This window comes from Cricetulus griseus, chromosome 4, assembly GCF_003668045.3.
Source record: "Cricetulus griseus strain 17A/GY chromosome 4, alternate assembly CriGri-PICRH-1.0, whole genome shotgun sequence".
Lineage (NCBI taxonomy): Eukaryota > Metazoa > Chordata > Mammalia > Rodentia > Cricetidae > Cricetulus > Cricetulus griseus.
Window position 1 is genome coordinate 41911585 of NC_048597.1, and position 24736 is coordinate 41936320.

Genomic DNA, 24736 nt, shown 5'->3' on the forward strand with positions numbered 1-24736 from the left:
TGTTCCTCCATGACTTCTACTCCAATCCCTGCCTCCTGGTTCCTGCCTCGAGTTCCTGCCCTGGTTTCCATCAGTGATGATCTTAGAAGATGTAAGGTGAAATAAATCCTCTCCGAGTTGCTTTTGGTCATGGTGTTCTAGCACAGCACAAAAATCCCAACCAAGACAAGGATGATAAATTCTAGATTTCCTAGAGTGTCTAAAGATGAAGAATGGGTGGTCTTTTAGACAACCATAACATTTAAACTACTTCCACATGTTTAAAAAAAGAAAGTCTGAATACAGCAGGAGAGAGCTACTGAGGGTGAGTTTAAAACAAGCCTGAGATCCAGCCATACTGCACAAATGATCTACAGGCAGTCTTCAATACTAACAAGGGTTTGGGGTTTTATTTGTTTGTTTGTTTTACATTCGCTCTCTAGGAGTTTGAAGAACAATGGCTAGTTGAGCAAACTGAATCCTACGTAGTATAGAAATTCTTCAATATTCTGTTATAAGAACAAAAGCTCTGGACAAAACCTAATTGTAAAGTTCTACCAGCTCGGTTAATATCCTAATATGCAAGAATTTGAGCAAATCATGGGACTCTTTACTTGGCCACATTTGCAAATAGTTGGGTACCATGGAACTAAGTACTAATTTGTTAATTAGAATTGTAGTGCAATGGACCATTACAAGCCTTTCCCATTAGATAGTGAATGAGACAAATTGTGTGAATCTCTGAGCTCTCTTCCTTACCTGTGCTATCAAAAGGTAGGAAAACTTTAGTTTCTGGAACACTTTGATTAGTGACTTACTTTCCACTCTACCATAGTTCAGACGCTGATTTCAAGAAAGAAAAAAAAAAAAAAAAACGTTAACTTCTCTTTTAACTCCTCAGTATTTGGTGGTTGTTCATCAAGAAACTTTAACTGCTATCAAAAATATATGTCCTCTTAAGTTCATTGCCCTAGTCCTAGATAGATAAGTAAAAGAAAGAATTCTTTTATCTTTTTTGTCCTTATAGAGGTTATAACAACAAACAGCAAAAGTGTATTTGTCATGGGTCAGAATTAGATTCCACACTGAATTGCCACAGAGTGTGTCCTGACCTCTCATGCTGATCAGAGGAGCACCACTAACTGCTAGTAGAGTTACGGCCAGAGTTTTCTTTGGTTCACAGGTAGGGGCCTCCACTTTCCATGACCACATTTTATTATGGACGGAAGGGCCACAGAAATAGTTAGAGAAAAATATGGGAAGTAACTTTCATATTTCATTGTAACTTTTACTCCATACTTACTTTTAACCTGGTGTTAAAACTGGTCTTCTGTTTTACATTTAGTGCATATCCTAGGTACTGTGCATTCATCTCACAGATTAGAATCCCCTAAACTTGCAGGCATGTAAAGAGAATGAGGCTGTTATGAATCAAATGATGTAGCCTCCAAATGCTGAAGCCTTAAGCCCCAGAAACACAGTATTGTACTTGAAGATGGGACTTTAAGACCTATAGAGATGTATCTAAAGAAGCAACGAGGATAAAATGAAGGTGTTAGGAAGGACCCTAATCCAATAGCAGAATCTTCAGAAGAAGAAGACAGCGGAAATATATCCTCACAATAGAAAGATCATTTGGAAACTGAGGGAGAGCTGCCCCCTGCCTTCAAGATGAAGACAGAGGCCTTAGAGAGAACATGCCTGTCCTCATCATGATCTCAGATCTATGAATTTGTATTGTCCATGCCATCCAGTCTGTGGGGTTTGTTTATTTGTTTTGTTTGACAGCATCCCTTGCAAACTAATAAAGGAAGAGGCATACTCTACATCACCTACATTCTGAAGAAGCTGCCCTGATCCCAATGGGGCAACTCCTTGTTTTTCTTCAGGTAACTCCCCCTGCCATCTATTCTCTATCCATAAATGCATTCTATTTCAGCAAACCGAGTGTTTCAAATGCTAGCTTTCCTATAGCTAGCTGAGAAAGTTCATAAATGTAAACTAAGGAGCAGCAAAGACAATCAATGATAATGACCTAAGTGATGACTGCAACCCAGTCAACACCATTCACATGGGATCAAAAGACTTTCAAATCAAAGCTCCCTCAAGCATGTCTTTTGAAGACAAATGAAACACTGAAGGCTGCAGATGGCCCAGTGGTTTACGGGCACTTGCTTCTCCTGCAGAGGATCCAAGTTTCCTTCCTAGCACCCAACATCAGGCAGCTCACAACTTCCTATACCTCCAGCTCCAGAGGACCCAACACCTTCCTCTGGCAGGAATGATGATGATAATTCTGATGATAATGAAGAGTAGGAGACGGTGTTGGTGGTTATGAATTTAAGAGGGAGTTTGGGGTAAACTGGAAGAATTGGAGGGGGAAGGGAATAGATGCTATATGAACACAGTACTGGTATATAAAATTCCCAAAAGAATTTTTGGTTAAAAATAAATAAAAAGCAGCATCTTTGAAGAAAACCAGTGTCCTTAATGACTGGGTTGTTGTTTCTGTGTTCAGAGTATCACAGATTTCTTAAAGGCTATCTATTCTGATAATGCTACCAAGCAAATGGAACTTTAAAAACAAAAAAAGATGAGTTATTTCTACCTAAAAAATAAAGACATAAAAGATCCAAACCATCCCTGAGCTTAGAAGTCCTGACTGCTCCAATACTACACAAAGCATCCTGCCAACATGGAGAGCTCATATATTGTTAGGAAGTAAATATCTCTCACGCCAGAACTTGAACTTTTCCCCCACTGGGGGTTTCTCTCCTGGGCTCACTCAGCATTCCACGATAGGCTGAGAGAATGCTCAGCAACAGAGAATACATGGAGAGAGTCCCACAGGTGCTATGCTATAAAAGCTTGACCTTCTCTGCCACCTCTTGGCCCCTTCAACTTTCCAGGGACTGTCCTAATAGAGAGCTTCAGTTTCTGTGATAATGCACAAGGTTTATGTGAACATTGGGTCTTCAACCTCATCCTGCCTCAGGTGATACTTTTTTTGAGATTTATAATTACCTTATTATTCTTGGTTGCTTGGAATTTTCTGCTTGGGATACATTTCCCCTCCTATTCTACTCCTTTTCATTCTATTCAGCTTGAACCACTAGACTAGAGCAAGGCATTTGCTACAATCTGTGCTCACAGAGAGCTGGGAGGGGACAGTGTGTGCGATGTTTTGTGAGATGCTCATCTGTCCCTTCTGGATGTCCCGATTATAGCCACTGTGAGTCATCAGCTAAAGCTTACACTGAGCTGGCGCCTGAGCCTCAGCCACCCCTTCCTTTTCCAGCCCATCAGAGCTCATGTTCTCTTCAGCTTTCTCCTCTTAACCTTAGCTGTTTGGATCTCTGACTTCCTTTGCACTGATGATTATAATTGGGGAACTGTTCTCCGACATTCAGATGTACCTGACACGACACAGACTCTCTGAGGATTCATTTTCCTCACCGGGTTTATTTATAGCTGAGGTTTGATGTTACCTGAGATCAGGCTTTTTTTTTTTAACTACAAAAAGATGTTCATTTTTGTTCCTTGTGTACAGAAATAGCACAAATATTAGGGATTTGTATGTTTGCCCTTTATCAAAGAAATATTTCAGATACTAGTAAGTACACCAGATTTCTTCACTAGAGCCAGTTCCTCGAAAATACTTGCGAATGAGGGCTGAGTTAACTCAGAGCACAGAAGGATAGGCTTGGCTTGGAATCCTCACTAAATATTGACCATCTGGAAGTTTGGGTAGAAAACAATCTATGAGGGGAAAAAAAAGCTTAGTTCAACAGAATGTGTTAACATGGCATTGGCTCGTTTTGTTTGTTTAACAAAGACATTGAAAAAAGTTGCCAGTTGAATCCCAGACTACTATATCATCTTCTTTGCAGAATCAGGGCTTTGGTAAAGCACAGTTCTCAAGCTGTAGGTCGAGATCCCATTGGGGATCAAGTAACCCTTTCACATGGGGTTGCCTACAGCATCGGAAAACACAGATATTTACATTATGATCCCTAACAGTAGCAAAATTACGCTATGAAGTAGCAAGAATAATTTTATGGTTGGGGGAGTCACCACAACATGAGAAACTGTATTAAAGGGTCACAGCATTGGAAGGTTGAGAAACACTGGGTTAAGGGAGCAGTGAAGAGCCGGAGAGGTAATTTGGTCGTCCCTAACTCTAAGTGTTTAAGTTGTAAATCTGTCGACTACAAAGCACCGTGCCAGCATCAGCTTCCTGATGACCCTCATCAGCTGCTGTGGCATGTAGGTCTGCTTTGTTCCTCACCTGAAAATCTAACCAGTAAAGTGTCTAGAGTCACCAGCTTGGTACAAGGAAGTAAAGAAAGGGTCCAGCAACTGGGAATCCTGTCTCACACAGTGACCTGGCAGGTCAGACTCCACTGTTTGAACAGCCTTGTTATTGGCTCTGCTTTCTCCCAAGGGGCAGACAGGGGCTAAGGAATCCCTCTCTCTGATCCAACATTAGATTGAAAGCACCCAGCCAAACTTTTTGTCCTCTCTTCCATGGTTTAGTGTCTGTTTCCTGACTACCCCTGAATGGTACTCCACAGAAACAGAGCCACATACCACAGGTCATCTTTACCCAATGTAGTCCTCCCCATGGTGGCAGGAGAAAACCACAAGAGTGGGCAATGGAGGTATGGAAGTATCTCCTATAAACAGTGCTGCACTTGGTGGGAAATCCTAGTGTTAGACCAAGTGTCTTTGGCCATGTTCTGGCAGGGTCATGAAGGCAGCCCCAGAGTGGGTTCTGTTCATTCTGGGACTCTGTCATTCATGGCTATTGTTCAACAACATAATCCTGAGTACCTCAACTTCTCTGTTTCTTCCTCTTTCTCCAACAGCTTTCTTTCCAGCTCTGCCTTAGCTTCCGAGAGTTCAAGCTGGAAATGAAGGATCTTGCTTTCATTCCTCTCCAGGGCTCCCTGCAGAAAAAAAAAAAAAATGAAGTCTCTTTTAGAACCTAAGTTGTATTTTCTTCCCTTAAAACCTGAATCATGAATGCAGTTCTATTTAGAGTTGCTGGCTGAGATGTAGGTTCAAGACAGGTCCCTGAATTTAAACTAGGACAAGAGCTTTTATTCATCACATATCTAGCTCTGAGATCCTTTGCTTCTTGATTAGTAGCCTAAGGCTGGACCAGAGATACAATACAATTGTAGAGCTCTTGTGTGGCTTTAGATAAAGTCCAGTGTTCAATTCTCAGTACCAATACAGAATATATGTATGTATGTATGTATGTATGTATGTATGTATGTATGTATAATTCACCTCTTTGGGGTAAATCAATAAAAGTATCCAATACTAGAATATGGAAGGTGCTAATACCTGCCTGGAGTACTTATCACATAGCACTCTCAAAGTGAGCCTCTTAATTATTATTATTACTACAAAGGGGATTTAATGGGTAGGAATATCTCCTGGGAATGAGTATTCAAATAATAAGGGCCAGGAGCTTTATTTCCAGGGATTCTCTTTTTTTATTTTTACTCTTTAATTATTTATTTTTTCCATCTTTTTTATTTGAATTAGAAACAAGATTGTTTTACATGTCACTCCCAGTTCCCACACCCTCCCTCCTCCCCTACCACCGACCCCCAACTAAAACCCTACCTCTCACATATCCTTTCTGCTCCCCAGGGAGGGTGAGGCCTTCAATAGGGAGTCATCAGAGTCTATCATTTCCTTTGAGATAGGGCCTAGGCCCACCCCTGTGTGTCTTGGCTCAAGGAGAATCCCTCTATGTGGATTGGGCTCCCAAAGTCCACACCTATGCTAGGGATAAGTATTGAACTACTACAGGAGGTCCCATAGATTTCCAAGGTCTCCTCGTTGAAATACACGTTCCTGGGGTCTGGATTAGTCCCCAGGGATGCTCTTATAGTGTCATTCAATTTTAAAAGTAGAACTATGATTTTATATATATATATATATATATATATATGTATATATATACATATATATATATGTGTGTGTGTGTACATATATGTATATATACATATACCCATTTCCAAAGAAAATGTGTGTAAAAGAAGTCCAAACAAGCAAACAACAAAATACATGGAGAATGGTGATAATATAACAGCATGCATATGCAGAGCAAGTTGTTGGCCATCTAACTCTGGGAAGTCCTGAGAGACAAGAAGGAATAATGCCATATCTTCTATAAGGAGTGTTTTTATCTACCACAAAGAATAAAACTGCTTAGCAAATGTCAAACAGCGACAATGACAAAAATAAGATGTCATGAATTTTAAGAAGGCCTCCTTAGTTCTTGTCTCAATCCTGACAGACATAAATGAAAAGCTCCGATACCAATCTCCTCAGAGGGGATGATAGTTTCTTAGAGGAGAAACTCGTCCTTTACAATGTACTGAGAAAGTGAATTTTCAGAGGTGACCTGAGATTATTTGAGTCTTATAGATTCAGGGATCTGATTAAGTTTTTTATAAAGTCACACTCCAAAAAAGAAATAATCCCACATTAACAAATACATGTGCAAAGTGAGAAAGCATTTGTGAGGCTGAATTTGCAACTCGATGTATGCTTCCATCTAGTGGTATTAAGTGGTACAAACCTTATGGCCTTAGTACATTTTTGACATAGCTGCTTGTTCACTAAAGCTGTCCCTAAAATCATAGTTTATTGCTATAATGTTTAAATATATAATAAAATTTACTTCTTTTATTTAATATTGTGGCTTTGGAAAGTTCCAAGCTAGAGTGACCAGAGACCCACGGAGAAATAAATTAAACAAAGTTCACCAACTTTGCACAAACAAGCCTTCCTAAGGGGTATGCTACCAATTGAAGGGGGTTTCAAAAACTGAGGAGATTCTCAAGAAATGTTTATGCAAGAAAGAGCAATAACTGAGCTAAGAGCACTTTACTTCAAAACTGCACACAGAGTATGGTGGCATGGGAGTGGTGAAGCAGCTCTAACAGTTAGTGCTTGGACAGAGGAGCTCTTGCAGTGTAAATTTTCTATTACCATATTTCTCAAGAGGCTCTATCTAAAGTAGTCTACCACATCTTTCAAAACTCATTTCCTCCATTGGAAGGGTGAAGTATTTCAATGTGTCCAGACAGATGTTCAGTGACTGCTTCAAGATGAAACTCAGTTGAAACCAAAGAGTCTCCATAGAGCCAATGACCAAAAACCACCTGGTGACTCTGTAAGGGAAACTTCCTTTTGGGGACATCGTCTTCTTTGGCATCAGATCTTCTCCGTGGTCATATCAATTACCTAATACACATCCTGGGATGAAGCACACGTTTTTTTTTCTGGAACACCCTAACCACCCCTGTCAAAGAGTCTGCATATAAATGACCTTTTAGGACAGGATATCTGAGAATTTCACTGAATCTCATCTCACCAACAGATTTGGATACGGGGGTAGTTAACAGGCTGTTTTTAAGAAGGCAGAGATACAAATCCGTGTTTCCAACTTTGGGGAACTATTTACTGGATACCCTATGGTCAGCAGTATTCCAGCAAATGAATCTCCATGTTAATACCCCAGGAAGCTCAAAGGACCTATTTTAAGTGCAGATTCTGGTTCAATAAAGTTGGAGACAGGGTGGATATTCTAGAGGTCTAACAAAATGCCGCATGCTAGAGCATGTGGTCTGTGAGGGTTTAGACAAGGGATAAAGTAAATAAACATATCATGGATGTCTTAATTATAATTGGGGAACTTGCATTTACTAGTAATTATCTTGCTTTTGGAGCCTCAGTTTCCTCTGTAAAATGGCATCAGGGGTTTTCTGGAGTGATTAAAGCATCAGGCATGGTAGACAGCATATAGCAAACACCTGTGTAAGTGCAAAGGTGTGGTGGCTGTTGTTTCTAATGATGGCAGAGATGCTTTGCCCTCTAAGAACTTCTCCCTCTCTGTTGTTCTACCTCTGTTTCTTCCAGTGTCACTTGGGCTTCAGTCTTCTCTTGTTCAATCAATTTCTTGGCCTTTTCCACTTCGGCTAAATTCTTGATTCCTTCTCTTACCTGGTTTGTGAGACTGCAAATCTGTTCTGAAAGAGGGGAGACCAGGTATGTTAGCGGAAAAATAAAGTTTTTCCAGGGACCATGTAGCTCTCAGCAACTTCACATAAAGGCTAACCCTTATCCATAGAGAACCCTACTTGGAATTAGGGGGAAAAGGAATCCCTTCTTCAATGTATTCCTTTGACATCTGCCAGACGGTGACCTCAATAATTAGTGAGAATGGGGCACCTTGGGATCTTGTGCATTGGACAGCCTGTGTAAATCGAATGGCAGTTCTCTGGCTGGGGCCATGGTAGATTCCATCTGGAGATCCTGTCTCACAAACACATCACAAATCCCTTCAGTCCACTTCAGTGAACAAGTTTTAATGTAAACACCACTAACTGCCATTATGCCAGCCACAACTCAACACTGGGATAGAAAACTTAAGCATGAGCCAGGTTACCATCTGCTAGCCGACAAAGAATGACCCTAGATAGGCTAGGAACGCACAGAGGGCTCTGGAAAGATAATGACTGTTCTGGCTAGTCTTTTATGAACACAAAGCCTTTGATACAATGATGAACTCATGAGCTACATGACACTATTGTTGTGGCATGTTTGACACGTCATGAAGGAGGCTCTAGTACCTAAAAGCTATGCTGTACAGACAAGAAACTTGGGGAATTACCTAGCACAGGAAAGAAGAGAACTCAACATCTCACCCATTCCTTTGGTTCTCAGTCATGGTCTAAGATAAAATAAGTCAACCTCAGTGCCAAGTGTGGGATATATGCCTATGAGTTGTTGTTGGGGAGACCCTAGTGCCCCCCCCCCGACAAAACAAAGACTATTGACACATGTCTTGGTTAACTGCCACAACTGAATGGCAAGACCCTATTTCTTGAGATACTACAAGCTTTGGTTGCAGGAAATAGAGAAAGCAAACTGGAACTGAGCTGGAAACTTCCAGAAGATGCTATATAGACTGTGGGGTTGGCAGAATTGTATCGATATTCTCACTGTGGACCCTGCATGATACAATACTGACTTTCAATTCAAGACATGCTCAGGGGTGCAACAGAGACATGACTGTTACAGGGATAACCTAACCCACCATTTGCTGGTTTGATTTAAGGCCCACGTCACAACACAAAATTCATACCTGATACTATAAACCTGGCCAGAAGTCCACTGCTGCTACTCTGCTGAAAGGACATGCTGTCAAGTTGCCTTATTGATATTTATGTTTACACTCACAAAATAGTGCTGCTCACAGCCTTGGTCAGAGAAGCATCTCTTTGCAGTTTTATATAGAGATTAACTGCTCTAAATGCTAGAGTGACTGTTGAGTGTTCCAACCTGCACTAGATAACTATATTGTTTCTTCCAAGTCTCAGGGAACATGGCAAAAGAGGGTGCAAAGAGAGGATGGAGTGGGTGTTGTAAATACTGTCTCTTGGACACACACAGAAGTCACACTCATGAAATCAAAGTGTCTGTAATGACAAGACATGCGTGAGACCAGGCCTGTCATGGAGGGGGAGGGATTGATGAAGTCTCACCCTCCTCTGGCTATCTGTAGACAGTTAATGGCTACTTGGAGACCAGGAATCATTTCCCACAGTTCAGTAAGCATCCAATCCATGCTCTCAAGCTTCACTAATTAAATTCAGTGGATTAACAACAACAAAGATGGGAATGCAAGAGGCAAACTTGCTGCAGAAAAGAGATGGTTCAACAGAAGGAGAGAGATAAGAAAAGGAATTATGGTGGATGTATCTGACTAAAATATATCATATACATATATTACATTGTAAAAGAAAAATTTAAAAAGAATTCCAAAATTCTTACAAAAATCAGATAAGAGGTCATGTGAATTATAATGTTTTTCTGCTGAGGGAAAAAAAAAAAAACACAGGCTTTTCTCACCTCTGGCTATACCATATACCATATGGTCATCTAAAAGAGCTTTGAAAGTCCAAGACTAAGGCCCATCCCAGGCCACACATGGAACCCAGACCTATGGCATTAGCCTCACCAGGGAGCTTACTAAAATTGAAGATTCAAAGCTCCGCCTCAGATCCACTGAATCAGAAACTCTGTGGTGGATGTGGCTGACTGTTCCCAGGTGATGCATAGCTGAGTGCTGTGGCCACCAATCTAGCACATCTCACTGCCCAGTCAGTAAGTTGGTTATGGACTACCCAGGGCCACAGACAAGACTCACCCACACCTCCAATAGTAACAGACTTGCTTCCTACACTTTGGGGTTTTCATGCACATTACTGTAGGCTCTGGAATAACTTGGTGGGTGGCCTCTTTTAGTTGCTCTTTGGTAGTATGCCAAAATTTTTAAGTCTATTTCTTTAACTCGGCAATTCCATTTCTAGAGATCTATCCTACTGAGATATTTTTACATATGCATAAATACATGTGTATGAATGTATAGTGTATAATTACTCAGAATTGTATATAATCAGGTTTAAAATTAATGAGATCTAGTGAGATAGGTGTTAGTTAATCTTATCATGAAGTATTATGTAGTTTCTTTTTTAAGAATATCTATCGCTTGTCTCCGTGGCTTGGCATAATAAGAACCACAAGGTACATAGGACTAGGATGGTAGTAGCATATCTCAGTAACTCATGCACAGACAGAAGCCCAGATGGTCGGGCTCCAATCCCAGATCTATAACATATGAACTGTAAATTCAGACAAGTCACCTAACCTTGTATTTTGTAGACAAAGAAATTAACTCAAAGATTAATCTCAGGGCTAAGCCACAAATAGATGAATGTAGAAAAGTGCCTAATATATATATCACTGAAATTTTATTACATTCAAAATATGTTGATAAATGGAAAATAAATGGTATAGAGCAATGTATAATTTGGGTAATATATACCTATGAATATGTATGTGGAAAATCTCAAAAATACTGTGAAATAAGAAATTCTTGAGAGTGGTTTCCTTATAGTATGGAATGAGGTCAAAGATGTGCCCCTAATTTTACCCTTAGAATTAATTCAATACAAATAATATCTGCAGCAAATATTTTCAGAATGAAGTATTAAAACTTTGAAAGTCAAACACCGATGGGGACTTGAAAATTCCAAGGTCTCCATTCAGGGAAGACGGTTTCACATAAACCACGCCCTCCCCCAGCCCCTTGTCTTGCTTTGGTTGCAAGCCCAGCTGGTAGTACCCTGAAAGACTTGGTTCTGCCTCCTCAGTGTCTCCTGGGCCTCAGTGCTTTCCTCACAGGCATGCCTGAGCATGAGAACCTCAGTGCTGAGGGCCCGGGCCTCCTTCTGAGAGGCCTGCAGCAGCGCCTGGGCCTCCTCCTGCTTCTGCTTCCAGGCAGCCAGGGCCTTTTCAGAGTGTTGCTGCTTCTGCTCCAGCGTTGCTACCACAGAGCGGGCCTTGCCCAGGTCAGAAAGGGCGTCCCCCAGCTCCACCTGGAGCCTGTTCCTGGCCCTCTCCAGGGAGGCGTTCCTGGCATTGGCCACCTCCATTGCTTCTGCAGCCTCCTGCAGTCTAATCGCCAGCTTCTTCCTGTGGAGAAAGCCAAAGAGATTGAGACCAACCCAGGGCAGCCTGTGCAGCTGGCCTAACCATCAAAGCAAAGGCAGTACCTGGTCCGCAGAGCCAGCTGACTACTAACCCCCAGTCTCTGGCTTCTGTGTCCACACAGATTTTACACGTCCACCCCAGACACACTCCTCCACCCCCTGCCTTTACCAGCCTGGATCTGGAACTCAGGCTTTGAATTTCTGTAAAGAAATATTTGCTTATTTCTAATATTTCCTAACACTTTCATAACTAACACAGATTTTACTGACATTTCATTAGAAATAGGAGAAATGAGTTCGTTTTGAACATCTTACCAACCGTTAGCTGCTTAAAAACACTTAGGTTTGTTGATGTACTCCCAAAGAGTTCCTTGGATATGGTTTCCCTCTCTCATGCTCTCCTGTTCATCCTCTTCCAGTTCTCATGTGCCTCCCAACCCTGACAGCTCTCTCTTCTCAGTGGCTTTCCCTCCCCATCTCTCTCTTCTCAGTGTCTTTCCCTCCCCAGCTCCAACCCCCAGGCTTACATTCATCGCAGACCCACCCACCACAGTGCTCCTTTAGCAGGTCTCACTGTTTTAGCCTCTCTGCCACCCAGCACCTTCTATGTTAGAGTGATGGTCCAGCATACTTCCTCTGTCATGCAGAACAGAACTCTTGGCAATTCTAATGCATGAAGTGTGTTTTCTTGCCTACAAGTCCTGCAGAAATGCAGCTGCACCATTTGTACTCCTTTAAAATGAACAAGCTTTCTTCCATGAAATGAACTGTATGGTGCCAAAGCTTTTGCTCCACTATGACTATATGAGAAAGGACTTGAGTAATTCATAAGTACCACACAACTAGTCCCCAAAGCAGTGTGATAAGGCTCCCTGTGTGTGGGATCCTAAAACAATCCAGTCTGTGCTTGTTATCTAGAAGGCCCTGGGCCTTCTTTGTTCACTGGCTTTATAATGTCACACTTCAATGCACTTCCTTAACAGGAGACTTGCACTTACACCAGCCTAAAAGAGTAGTCTGCTAAAATCATCACATATATTTTAACTATGCCTACGGTGATTGGCACCAGAAAATCGCCCTGGTTTGACTAACTAACTATGCTGATTTCCCCGGGGACTGAGTTTTCCCTAAGACTGGAGACTAAACATATGACTGGGAAATTCCATTGCAAATTTATCCCTTTCATTTCATTGATAACTTGCCCTACATTTAATACACTTACTACTGTTTACACCTTAACTTGCCAATAGCACATACTTACTTAATCACTTAGCTTATAAAAAGGGGTGTGAGAGATTAAGAAGCTGAAAATGTTATTATCTCCAGAGCAGATATAAAGGCTCAGGGGAGAGGATCTTTCACTCTCCAACTGAAAATAACAAGACCTTCCTCTTCTCTGTGGCTGCTTGGCTTCCCAGGGTGATTAAGAGAAAATATATGATACAGTAGAAGCTTATTTATACAATATAAAAACAAAACCATTCAAATATTACCATGTTACCCAATATTTTTATTTGACCATCACCTACTACAGAACCAATTATAACAAATATATGTGATCAATATGTAGTCTCCATATTTTTTCCTTCCTTTCCTTCCAACCCCCAAAGAATCAAGTATCAACTAGAATAAAACGTAGAAACTTACTCTTGAAATCTTGAATCTTTAAACAGAAAACAAACAAATGAGCAAAAAGTGTACTTAGCAGTGAATGACAAAATCCGATATAAAGAGGTGTTTCTGGTCAATGCTCCACTTTTCTGGGGTCCTGAGATTTGTGAACACTCACTGCAGTTATTTTTAGTAACTGTCATTCCTAAGCCCTTCCTGAGCTACTGTGGATAGAGATGGATCACTTGGTTCCCTTCTGGAACACAGTACAGCAGATGTTCTGCAAGTGCAGAGCAATCCCACTCACAATTCAGGTGAGGAACTGAAATAACATTATTTCTGACTGAAGCCAAAAAGAATTGTATTGATCGTCCATGGATCTTGGACACGCTATCAAATCATATTCTGTTAAGTGAACCTTTAATGGTTGTAAGCTGGAGAATTAGTTTTATGCTTTCTCTCGAAAATACACAGTCACTGGATCTATAAGCCAATAAGCACTTTAGTTCTCCTTTCTGTGCTGGGTCTTCAATGAGCTAGTCTCCCAACTCCTTAAGTTGTTTTCAAATAGCTTTCCGAACTATTGCTTGTTGTTAGCTATAGGCCTGACAGTCTAACTTTAGGAATGGCCCAAGGATGAGATCTTTAAAAGGAGTCTTTCCCCCATAAGACATGATAATAAATATTAACATGTTTCCAGCTGTCCCATCTCCACAGAATGCTTGAGAGTTTCTAAGTCCTATACCAAAGACTCAGTGACTCTACTGATGGACACACATACGCATACACATATGAAATCAATTATTTGTTGTACTAAGTAAAATGTAGGGTTTCAAATGCCAGTGGCCCAATTCTTAAAACATAACCCCAAGTCCCATCTTCTAGAAAGATTTTTATTATGTCCCTAGGAAGAGCCTTTTTTTCTCTAGGACTAATAGTCTCAATCACCTATATTATAATATTTTAGCTCCTCCTGAGTATGTGCTACTTGCCAGCAGTAACTGTTTTAGCTTTTGTCTTGGGGTTATTTAAAAAAAAAAAAAACTCATGAAACATTTGTTAAACACACACCATGAGGAGACACTGTCATTACACTCATTCTCCTGCATGGGAACAACTCCAGGTAGAGAATAGCCTTGACCTACTCACTTGGCCTCCTCTAAGTCTTCAGTTCTCTGGATGGCATCATGTTCATACTTCATTCTCCACTGCACTGTTTCCTTGTTGCCTTTGGATAGAGCCCGGTGCAGCCCAGTCTTGACCTCTTGTTCTTCCTCATACTGCTCTCGTAGAAGGTCATAGTCATGCTTGGCTGATTGCAGGGCATGGGCCAGTGCACTCTGACACTGTAAAAGACATACTTTTTAAAAACAACACAGACATGTTTTACTATTAGTAATAAAATCCTTGGAAATGACATACTTTTTTCAAGTAAAGCTAACACCACCTGCAAAATTCAAATTGAACTTAAAATCAAGTAACACTAAGACAAGACTTTGGTAAATGACAAAAGGGACAGAGTTTTTAAACTGTCATCATTAAAACAGGAAAGAAACTTATATTTAATGAAAGGGAAGCCTGTCTGCATGAATTTCAATATCATAAAGGTGTGGCATATATAGATAGTGGGAAACATGAAAGCAGCATTAATTATCATTTAGGTACTATGATTTATATTAAACAGTATGTCAGTCAGATTTTGTTTAAGTCAGAAAGAGGAAGATTTAATCTATCCAATTTCACTCTACTCATCAGAAAAAGAAAATCCCTATGTTTGCACTTAGATAACTGTAGTGTTATAGTACTTTCTATAATTGTTGGACAACAACTGATCTTAATGGAACTTTCTGTGTCTTAACTGGTGGTCTGGCTAACCAAATGGTATCATCCCTGGGAGATAGCCTCATGAAGAGACTAAGGTTTCTGTTAGTTGTCATGGTTCTTTTTTGACAAAGTTGAAAAACAAAACCAAACCAAAAAGCACCACCTTGGGCAGGAGCCTGTCTGTGAGCACATCATGAACTAATGGCATCCTTAGCCACATGTCCCCAGCTGGTGAGTGAGAATCAGCAATACCCAATAATGTTGGAAGAATGATGATAGGAGTAGGAAGAAAACTCCCAAGATTTATGAATTGTGGGGATTTCATGAGCGGGGTGGGGGTGGGGTGTGAATTGCTATGAGACTGAGATTACCTGTGGAATCTCAACAGTCTTGGAAAAGATAACAAGCACCAGGTTCTAAGAGTTCTGAAAAGACCCCCAAATGGTTTGGACCAATAAAAGTCCACACCATGATATTATATGCAACTAAGTTAGAAATCCAAGTCGAAGAGGGAATTTTTAAACTAGAAAAGCTGTACTAACAAACATGTATGGGAACTCCAATTAGACTGATGGCAGACTCCCAGAAGAAACTTTATAAGCCAGGAAGAAATAGAATTACATAATCAAGTTCTGAGGGGTAAGTATGCTTGAACAATGAAAGGGAAATAAAGGTGATCCACAGTATGCAAAGGGGGAAAGGACTCACTATTGTGAGACTTGTTTTATAAGAAGCACAGAGAACTGAAGGAGAAATCCATCTCCACACAAAAGAATCGTAAGTACCATTGTGAAAACACCCATACACTGTTGTATGCTGCTTGCTCTGGAGAGGACATGACTGTTGCCATATTGGAGCAGAACAGCTGTGATCACTTTCAGGAGTTTCTCCAGAGACTGGGGCTTTTAACATTGGGTTGAAGAGGAAGGCTCACAAGGCCTAGGGAACTGATGGGGGTCACAAATCTCTTTGTGACAACCTAACAAGGTCTCTCTCAAGTGTAAAGAAGATGGAAAGTTGACAAGGGACAAGGAGTTTGGGGTAATATAGCTGCCAGTATATCACTTAGGACCTTTCAATGGTGCAGCTTTTTGTGAGTGTTTCATGCTATGGGACTCTTCTGGTGTAGCTGCCCAAAAGTCTCCTAGGGATCTTCCTGGTGGTATTTTCCAGTCACCCCTGTTCCTGAGGGTAACCCCAATAAACTCATTGGCCTACCATACTGGACCTGGAAGAGGTCTTCTCTTTAATATGTTGGCACCTTCTCTATCTGTGGTGAATAGATGTTTCTTTACTTCTCCCCAGGGGGAAAATGATGTGGCACATATGTGTAATAAAACTCAATGGCAATGCAAGTGTACAAGTAACAAAAAGAATCAAACTTTATCACAACATAAAACAACCAAACTACAAAAATAAACCAGAAGAGAGATGGAAAACAAGAAAGAATAAAAAACAATCAGAAAACAACAAACAGTAACTTCTTACACATCCATCACTGGTAATATACCACTTCTTGGTGGATGATTAAATGGTTGACCTTTGATGACCTTCAGTTCAAGCATGAAGCATGGTAGAGATACACACCTTTCTTGCCCTAAGTCTGACAAACTACAGATGGAATTTTAATAATAAAAGTATTTAGTTACCAGAGTTCTTTATGTTACACTAAAGGACCAACTAGTTCCTAGTCACTGGTGTGACTTCCCCACTAGTATCCCACTAGAGAGCTTCCCTTTTCTCCTTTTCAGGAGAAGACCCTGAGGCTCACTGCCAAGCATTGTTTCTGGTTTTGTTTCTTAAACATATACCACATGACTGATGAGAAATGACTGAAGAATTACCCTGGTCTCCTCCTCTAGTTGCCCTCTCAGTTCTTCAATTTGCTGAGTCAAGTTGCTCTTTTCCCTGGACAGTTGACTTATCAGAGTCTCCTTTTCTTCCAGTCTTTTTAAGAACTCACCTGGGGAAAGATTTAATAAAATAAGTTAATCACAGTTCTTCTCAGTGACTGTCATTCCTCCTTATTGACTTTCAGATCACCCATCACAAGGACTCCTACCCAAATACTGCTTTATATTTAGACAAGGCCTGAGTGGTCCCATACTGGCAAAACCAGGGCAGCAAGCCTTTCCTAGACACAGAAGGGAACCATTTTTAGCAGTAATTATGAGTTAATAACAGGTAATAATAACAGCTGCTTTATTTAGAACCTTCTGTGCTCTAGATACAGACAAAGGACTAATATAGACATAGAAGTAGTTTTACTCTCATATCTCATAGTTCAGTACTGGATTATTATGTCACTCCTTCTGCAAAGGAAAAGACAGCTCAGCATATCGGGACTTAGTCCCAACTGTCCCCCTTCCAGATGCCAATCATTTGGATGCCCCATCCACATGCCAGTCTTAAACTGTCATATATACATTCTGACCCACAAGCTGTGAGTCAGGATTCCCACAGCACTGTCCTCAGGTTCCCTTACACGAACACTGTTTAGCCATTTACTAAAAAGGACACTATAAGGAATAAAACTGAATAGCCAGACAGAAGAAAGAAACATATAGGACCAAGTGTGGAGAAGGTGCACAGAGTTTCCATGCGGGCCCTCTTCATTCTGCCACATTCCAGCAACCTCCATTTCTTCAGCAATGAAGTCCTAGATTCTAGTCATTTGGGTTTGTTTATTCTGTTATGCTTTTATGCTACCTTAAGACTTTTAAAAACAGGTATGCCAATTAAATCATTTCCCACTGCCCTTTCTCTTCTACAGAGAGGTCAAGTTAGATCTAAAAGTACCACATTCTTTGGATGTTTTGGTCTTTCTGGAGACCAGGCCCTTTTGTGGGGTTGTCTAAGAGGTCCAGACACCAGCCTCCTCATTAGCATATCATCCTCTTCATTGGCATAAAAACACTCATCACACCAGAGATCCTAAATGTATTAAGAGCCATGTACCAAGAAACCCAGGACGAAGGAATATATCTACATACATACATACATACATACATACATACATACATACATGCATACATACATGTGTAATGAATCACGAATGAAACAAAAATAATTTTTGCAAAAATGTCTCTAACAACTGAAAACTATTAAGGTTGTGATGGCACCAAACACATATTTTCAAAATATCTCAGTTTGACTAAAAGCTTAATGTGGCAAGCTTCCATTGCTAATTTTTGAAAAAGTATCTACCAGATATATTGATCTGAATAAGCATAGTTTGATTCCCAATTGTCCTTTCAAGTTAAGATGCTGTTCCCTGATGAAGCCACTGATAAAGGAATGGCACACACTACAATTCCAAGACTCAGGGACCTCAAATTCAAGGTTAGCCTGGATAGACAGCAAAACCATGTGTTAAAAATATTAAGATACTACCTCAGGCCAGAACTTGAGATAATCAATTATTTCCAGCCCGGAACAGTTCTTTAAACATATTTCTTGTTTGATCACACAAAATATTAAAGATACATACTTCGAATTGAGATTATGATACAGCTTAATTCTTTTGTTTCATTAAGCACATTCTTAATTGAAGGTTTTAAACTGCAAGTCCATATTAGTGAATGTGACCACTAGTACATCAGAATGCTGCTGACGGGGCTTGGGGAAGGCCCCAGCTCTTTTCATTGTCATGGCTTATGCACTATCAATGTGAATGGAAACAGAATTGAAAGAGCAAAAAGGTTTTATGTATCCTAATGAGGTTATTTTAATCTCATAGACACCCCTGCCCCCCATCCCACCAAAGAGTCTTGAGGCTCACTGTGGATATGTGAATCAAACCTGGGTAAAACACCATTTTCAAAGGATCCTTGAAACTCAAGTGGAGGGGGTGGAGGCTAAGAAATCACTTTCATCACAGAAGCCATGCCCATTGATAGAAAAAGTGACCACATGCAGTATGGGTCTCATCTGAAAGCAGACATGAGATGCTCAAAGAAGAGGGATAAGGACCTTGTATAGTAGCAGCAAAAACAAGTTAACAAACAACAACAGAAACAGCATAAGGTCTGGAGCCTGGGCCCAGAAAGGGTGGGGAGGGGAGATTGGAGCAAAATGGTAACTTCTAAGAAGAATTATTAAACAGCAGGATGTGTATGTAACAAGACCAATGGGTATATGTCCCATTGGCATAGGAAAAGGATCCTATTTGGTGTCCTTACAAGAACCAAAAATTATTCCCTTTTCTAGATTTCTAGGCTTTCCATTTTTCTAACTCATTTCTTTTAACACTGTTCTTTGATAAATAAAGAATACCGAAATGTTCCAAATTTATACACAGGTAGGATAATGGAAGAGAATAAAAGAGGGGTTTGGCTTAATTGATAGCTTCTGGCTAATTGTGTAAGTGTGTGTGTGTGTGTGTGTGTGTGTGTGTGTGTGTATACAATGAAATACTGTTCCACATTTCTTTTCTCTATGTGTAGCATTGGCCATGGAGACAGCACATCCCTAGCCTTGTAGAACTGATCAAGAAGTGCAAGAGGTGCCTCTCATAGACTATCCTTGCTGCCCAGTACTTCACTTTCTCCCTTTCTGTTAGCCTGCCCCTATTGTCCACAGTCAGTATAAGAAGTAGTAATTCAGTGTAAGCAACCCTTTTCCCTTTTCTCCACAGGTTTTCTTTATATATACCCTGCCTTGAGATCTTGCAGACATTTTTTCCAAGTTTGATCTGGCCATGTTGCTGGTAGTGTAAGGAATTTATCCCATGACCCGTGCCATTTTATTTTTGATTAGTATCTGCAACATCTCAACAAAAACCTACAGTTCAGATCTCTTGATCTCTAAAATTTTATTTTAATACTCTAGATCTGGAATATAAAGAGAAGCATTTCCAGAATAGTCTCATTAAGCCTATAATCCTCAATATTTAAAATCATCTGCCACTGGGCTTTAAAAATATATTATACATTTTTGTGACCTAAGAATTCTACTTCTGAAAATTTCAAACTTCCATTGTTTTTTTCCGCTGAGCAGTACTCCATTGTATAAATGTACCACATTTTCTCTATCCATTCTTTGGTTGAGGGGAATCTAGGCTGCTTCCAGTTTCTGGCTATTACAAATAGTCCTGCTATGAACATCATTGAACAGATGTCCTTGTTGTATGAACGTGTTTCTTTTTGGGTATATGCCTAAGAGTGGAATTGCTGGATCTTGTGGTAGACTGATTCCCATTTTTTTGAGGAGTTGCCATACTGATTTCCAAAGTGGCTGTACAAGTTGGCACTCCCACCAGCAGTGGAGAAGGTTCCCCTTTCTCCACATCCTCTCCAATATGAACTGTGAAATTTGCAGGAAAATGGATGGATCTAGAAGAAACCATTCTGAGTGAGGTAACCCAATCGATAAAAGACAAACATGATATGTACTCACTTATATTTGGATTTTAGACATAGAGTAAGGATTACCAGCCTACAATCCACACTGCCAAAGAAGCTAATAAACAAGGAGGTCCCTAAGAGAGACATACAAGGTCCCCTGGAGAAGGGGAGAGGCTCAAGATCTGCTGAGCAAATTGGGAGCATGGGAAGAGGGGGAAGGGAGCTAGGAGAATGAGAAGGGGAGAGGAAGAGGGATGCCGAGGACATGAGGGGGCAGACAATATGAGTCAGGGGAAGAATACACACTAACAAGAATGGAGATATCATAATAGAGGGAGACATTTTTGGTTTACAGAGAAATCAGGCACTAGGGAAATGTCTGGAGATCTACAAAGATGACACCAGCTAACTATCTCAGCAACAGAGGAGAGGCTACCTTAAATGCCCTCCCCTGATAATGAGATTGATGACTGACTTATATGCCTTCATCCAGCAGCTAGTGGAAGTAGACGCAGACACCCAGAACTAATCACCGATCTGAACTGGAACCCAGATGCAGAGAAGGAAGAGTGAAGAGCACAGAGGTCCAGACCAAGCTGGTGAAACCCACAGAAACAGCTGACCTGAACATCGGGAACTCTTGCTCCCCAGTCTGATAGCTGGAATAACAGCATGGGACTGATCCAGACCCCAGGAACACGGGTTTCTGTGAGGAAACCTCAGAAATCTATGGGACCTCTTGTAGAAACCCAGTATTTATCGCTAGCATAGGTGTGGACTTTGGGAGCCCATTCCATATAGAGGAATACTCCCCGAACCAAGAATCACAGGGGTGGACCTAGGCCCTATCCCAAAGGATACGAAGGACTCTGATGACACCTTGTGGAAAGCTTCAACATCCAGGGGGAGAAAAAAGATATGTGACAGATAAGGTTTTAGTTGGGGGGGGTAGGGGAGGACAGGTGGGAGAAGGGAACTGGGATTGTCATGTAAAACAATCCTGTTTCTAATTCAAATAAAAAAGTTGGAAAAAAAAAAAGAGAATTCTACCTCTGAAATCTGGCACTAGGGAAATGTCCAGAGATCCACAAGGATAACCCTAACTAAGAATCTAAGCAATAGTGGAGAGGCTACCTTAAATGCCCTTCCCCTGTAATGAGAATGATGACTACATTAAATGTCATCCTAAAGCCTTCATCTAGTAGCTGATAGAAACATAAGCAGACACCCACAGCTAAACACTGAACTGAACTCCTGTAATCCAGTTGTAGAGAGGGAGGAGTGATGAGAAAAGGGGTCAAGACCATGCTGGGAAAACCCACAGAAACAGCTGACCTGAGCAAGTGGGTGTTTACTTACTCCAGACTGACAACTGGGGAACCATCATAAGACCAAACCAGGCCCCCTGCATGTGGGTGTCAACTAGGAGGCCTGGGCAGTCTTTAGGGCCTCTGTCAGTGGAACCAGTATTTATTCCTAGTGCATGAACGGACTTCAGGAGTCCATTCCCCATGGAGGGATACTCTCTTAGCCTAGATACATGGGAGAGGGACTAGGCCCTGCCCCAAATGACCTGACAGACTTTGATGATCCCTCATGGAAGGCCTCACCCTCCCTGGGGAGTGGATGGGAGATGGACATGGGAGGATGGGAGGGACAGGGAACTGGGATTGATATGTAAAATAAAATTGTTTCTAATTTAAATAAAATTTATTAATAAAAAAGAAAAAGAAGAAAAAAGAATTCTATCTCTGAAAGCATACTACTAAAAGTAATTATAGACAGACATCTACACACATGCTAATCACATTAATAAATGAAGATAAGGCTAATTAGACTATTGTCCATCTAGTTGATGGATTATGAACAGGCATTACAAATGACTGAGCATATAAGACACAAAAAAACTTTATGTTAGATTTTTTAAATACCAAATAGATTATTACAATATGAAAACTTACAAATTTTATATAGTCAATAATGATTCAAATAATCAATAATGGCCATTGGACAATTTTCTGTTTTTAAAAGCACCATTTTTAAAAGCAGTGTTCCAAGTGATTGACATATGTCAATGAACAAAATAGAGTCCCCTGCCCTCTTAGAATTCATATTCTGGCAGATGAGGACAGTCATTATGTCAAGCAGGAAGTCTGTATGATGGAAAAAGAGTAGTACAGAAGGGCATTGAGGGAGTGGGTTCACAGTGTCCAAACACCATCTAAGAAGTGTCTTAACTTGCCCACCGGAGGCACTTGGTTAACTGTCATCTCCAAGCCTCTGGGAAATGAATAAAGTGTTCCAGGCAGACAGAACAACTGGTCTATGCCTTGAGGTTAGGAATGTTCCTTGAGTTTAAAATGCATCATAGAGGTCTGTGCTGCTAAAGCAGACTGAGAGAAGCAACAGGTAGAAAATGCCAGAGATGACAGAAGAACAAACATAGTATTATATTAGTTATGGATTTTGTTGAGTATAACTGTGACATAGGTTCATGATTAAAAATGATTCAATGAAATAGGAGTCATACCAGGGATCATGTCTAATAGGCAGGATGGACAGTCCTGCTATCTTTTGATCTTGAGATGTACTCTGACAACTTCACATTGCTTTTCTTCCTGACAGGATCTCCCAAGCAGCAGAGTGATGACCTTACCCAAGCAAGAAGTATGTCATTCAGACATGTCCAACCTCCCTCAGGATATCTACGAATATGACTCAACACGAAACTATGAACTTACCTAAACTGTTAGGTAAGATTTTGGGGGGTAATATCTTTTGTATCTAGACTGCACAGTTCTTCAGCATGACCTTGGAAAAAGTCACTGTTGTGTCACAGTGCCTAAAGATTGGAAACATCTGCAAGGTAACCCCTGGGTTTTATTCTGTGCCCCTAGAATCTTTTAGTGCCCACTGGTCTAGGGGAACTTATCATCTCAGCTGTGCCTCATGCGTCTCTTAGTTTACTCACAGGGGAGGCAGCACATCTACTCACCACTCTCACTCTGTAGTTTCATATTTTGTGTGGTCAGGTCATTTGCTAACCGAGTCGCCTCATCCAGTTTTGTGTTTGCTTCGTTCAGGCGCCGTTCATATCCACTACAGAGTTTCTCCGCATTTGCCTGTGAGTCGCAAAAGAAGGCTTAGTCTTGGCACAAAAGTGCACAATAAATTATCTACATTGGGAGGGTAGTGATGCTTTGCTCTGGGACCTGTATGAATTCTTCTGCTTCTGGAGTAAAGGCTACACCAGCACTAGGAAAGTATATCTTTTCAATTAAGCAAGCACAACAAATTCTAAGGCTAGCACCTTGAGAAGAAAAAGCCAAAACTTTTCAGACTCAAATCTAATACCCTAACTTTTATGAGCCTCTCTAGAATCTACAGTTTCTAGAAAAGGAAGCATGTCAAATACCAATGTAGTGCCAAATATAATCATTTCATGTTACTATATTATTTACCTTTTCCTTCCACTAAAATATGTTTCTTGGGAGTAAATGCCCTGCTTGATCACAGACCCATGGTACTTAGACTAAATTAAACAAAGTTTAAATATATCAGAGGAAAAAAAAACAAAAAAGATGGATAGGGAGGAGAAGGGCATTGAAGGAAATCTAGAAGGATGAGAAGGGCTAACAGGAGAAACTAGAGAGATCTGAGCTCCCAATAGCTTAGCACAAACTCTGCCTAAGAAACTCACTCTCTGGTCAAGAGAAATCCTGCTAACATTTCAGTTTCGAACTTCAGCTTCTCTGAATTGGCTTTTCATGCTTGTTGGAAGGGATATATTAGCCTTCCTACTTCTCACTGATTTCAGTAACTAGTCTAATCACCAGGTTCTTGTCACACTTTGGAAACTCATGCAAGTAATTTGACTCCCAAGGTCCTCAGAGAGTAGAAAATGCAAGATTGGAATTCACTGTATGAACCTTCTCACTATCTATATGAACAGAAATGATAAATGGCATCGGTGTGCTCTGTGGTTCTATATACTCTAAATTCTGTTTTTTGTGAGACCCATCTATTAATAATCTTTGGGTGCCTTCTGTCTTCCCTACTAATGACAATAGTTGTAAAAATCACTACAACAGAAGTTAATTAACATTTTCCTAGGATCTTTATTATGTGTTAAATTTCAATTTCTGAAAAAAAAACCACATAAATGCAGTATCTCTGTAAAGAGAGGAGACTGTAGAAATTAAATAAGGAGATTAGAGATCATATGCTCTGGTGTTTGAAGAAACACTGAGCTTGTGAAATGGTGAAATATGGTGGCAAATCTGATCATTGCAATGTTACCTTAATTGTTATAAAACACTAACAGTCAAGGTCCGGCAAATTTAGAGGCAATCCAGGGTAAGACCAGTGGGAAACTTCTGAGCCATCGCTACTTGG

The 24736-nt window shown here is 40.6% G+C and overlaps 1 protein-coding gene across 1 annotated transcript in view; it reads right to left on the bottom strand.

The window, feature by feature from the left end:
• Positions 1–24736, bottom strand: part of Myh15 (myosin heavy chain 15) — a 120954-nt gene that overhangs the window by 23130 nt on the left and 73088 nt on the right. The window contains exons 28-33 of the mRNA XM_027413358.2: positions 23337–23463; positions 16841–16959; positions 14322–14518; positions 11195–11544; positions 7909–8033; positions 4813–4928 (exon numbers count right to left, since the gene is read on the bottom strand). Of these exons, the coding sequence (XP_027269159.1) occupies positions 4813–4928; positions 7909–8033; positions 11195–11544; positions 14322–14518; positions 16841–16959; positions 23337–23463 (1034 nt within the window). The remainder of the gene's footprint in view (positions 1–4812; positions 4929–7908; positions 8034–11194; positions 11545–14321; positions 14519–16840; positions 16960–23336; positions 23464–24736) is intronic.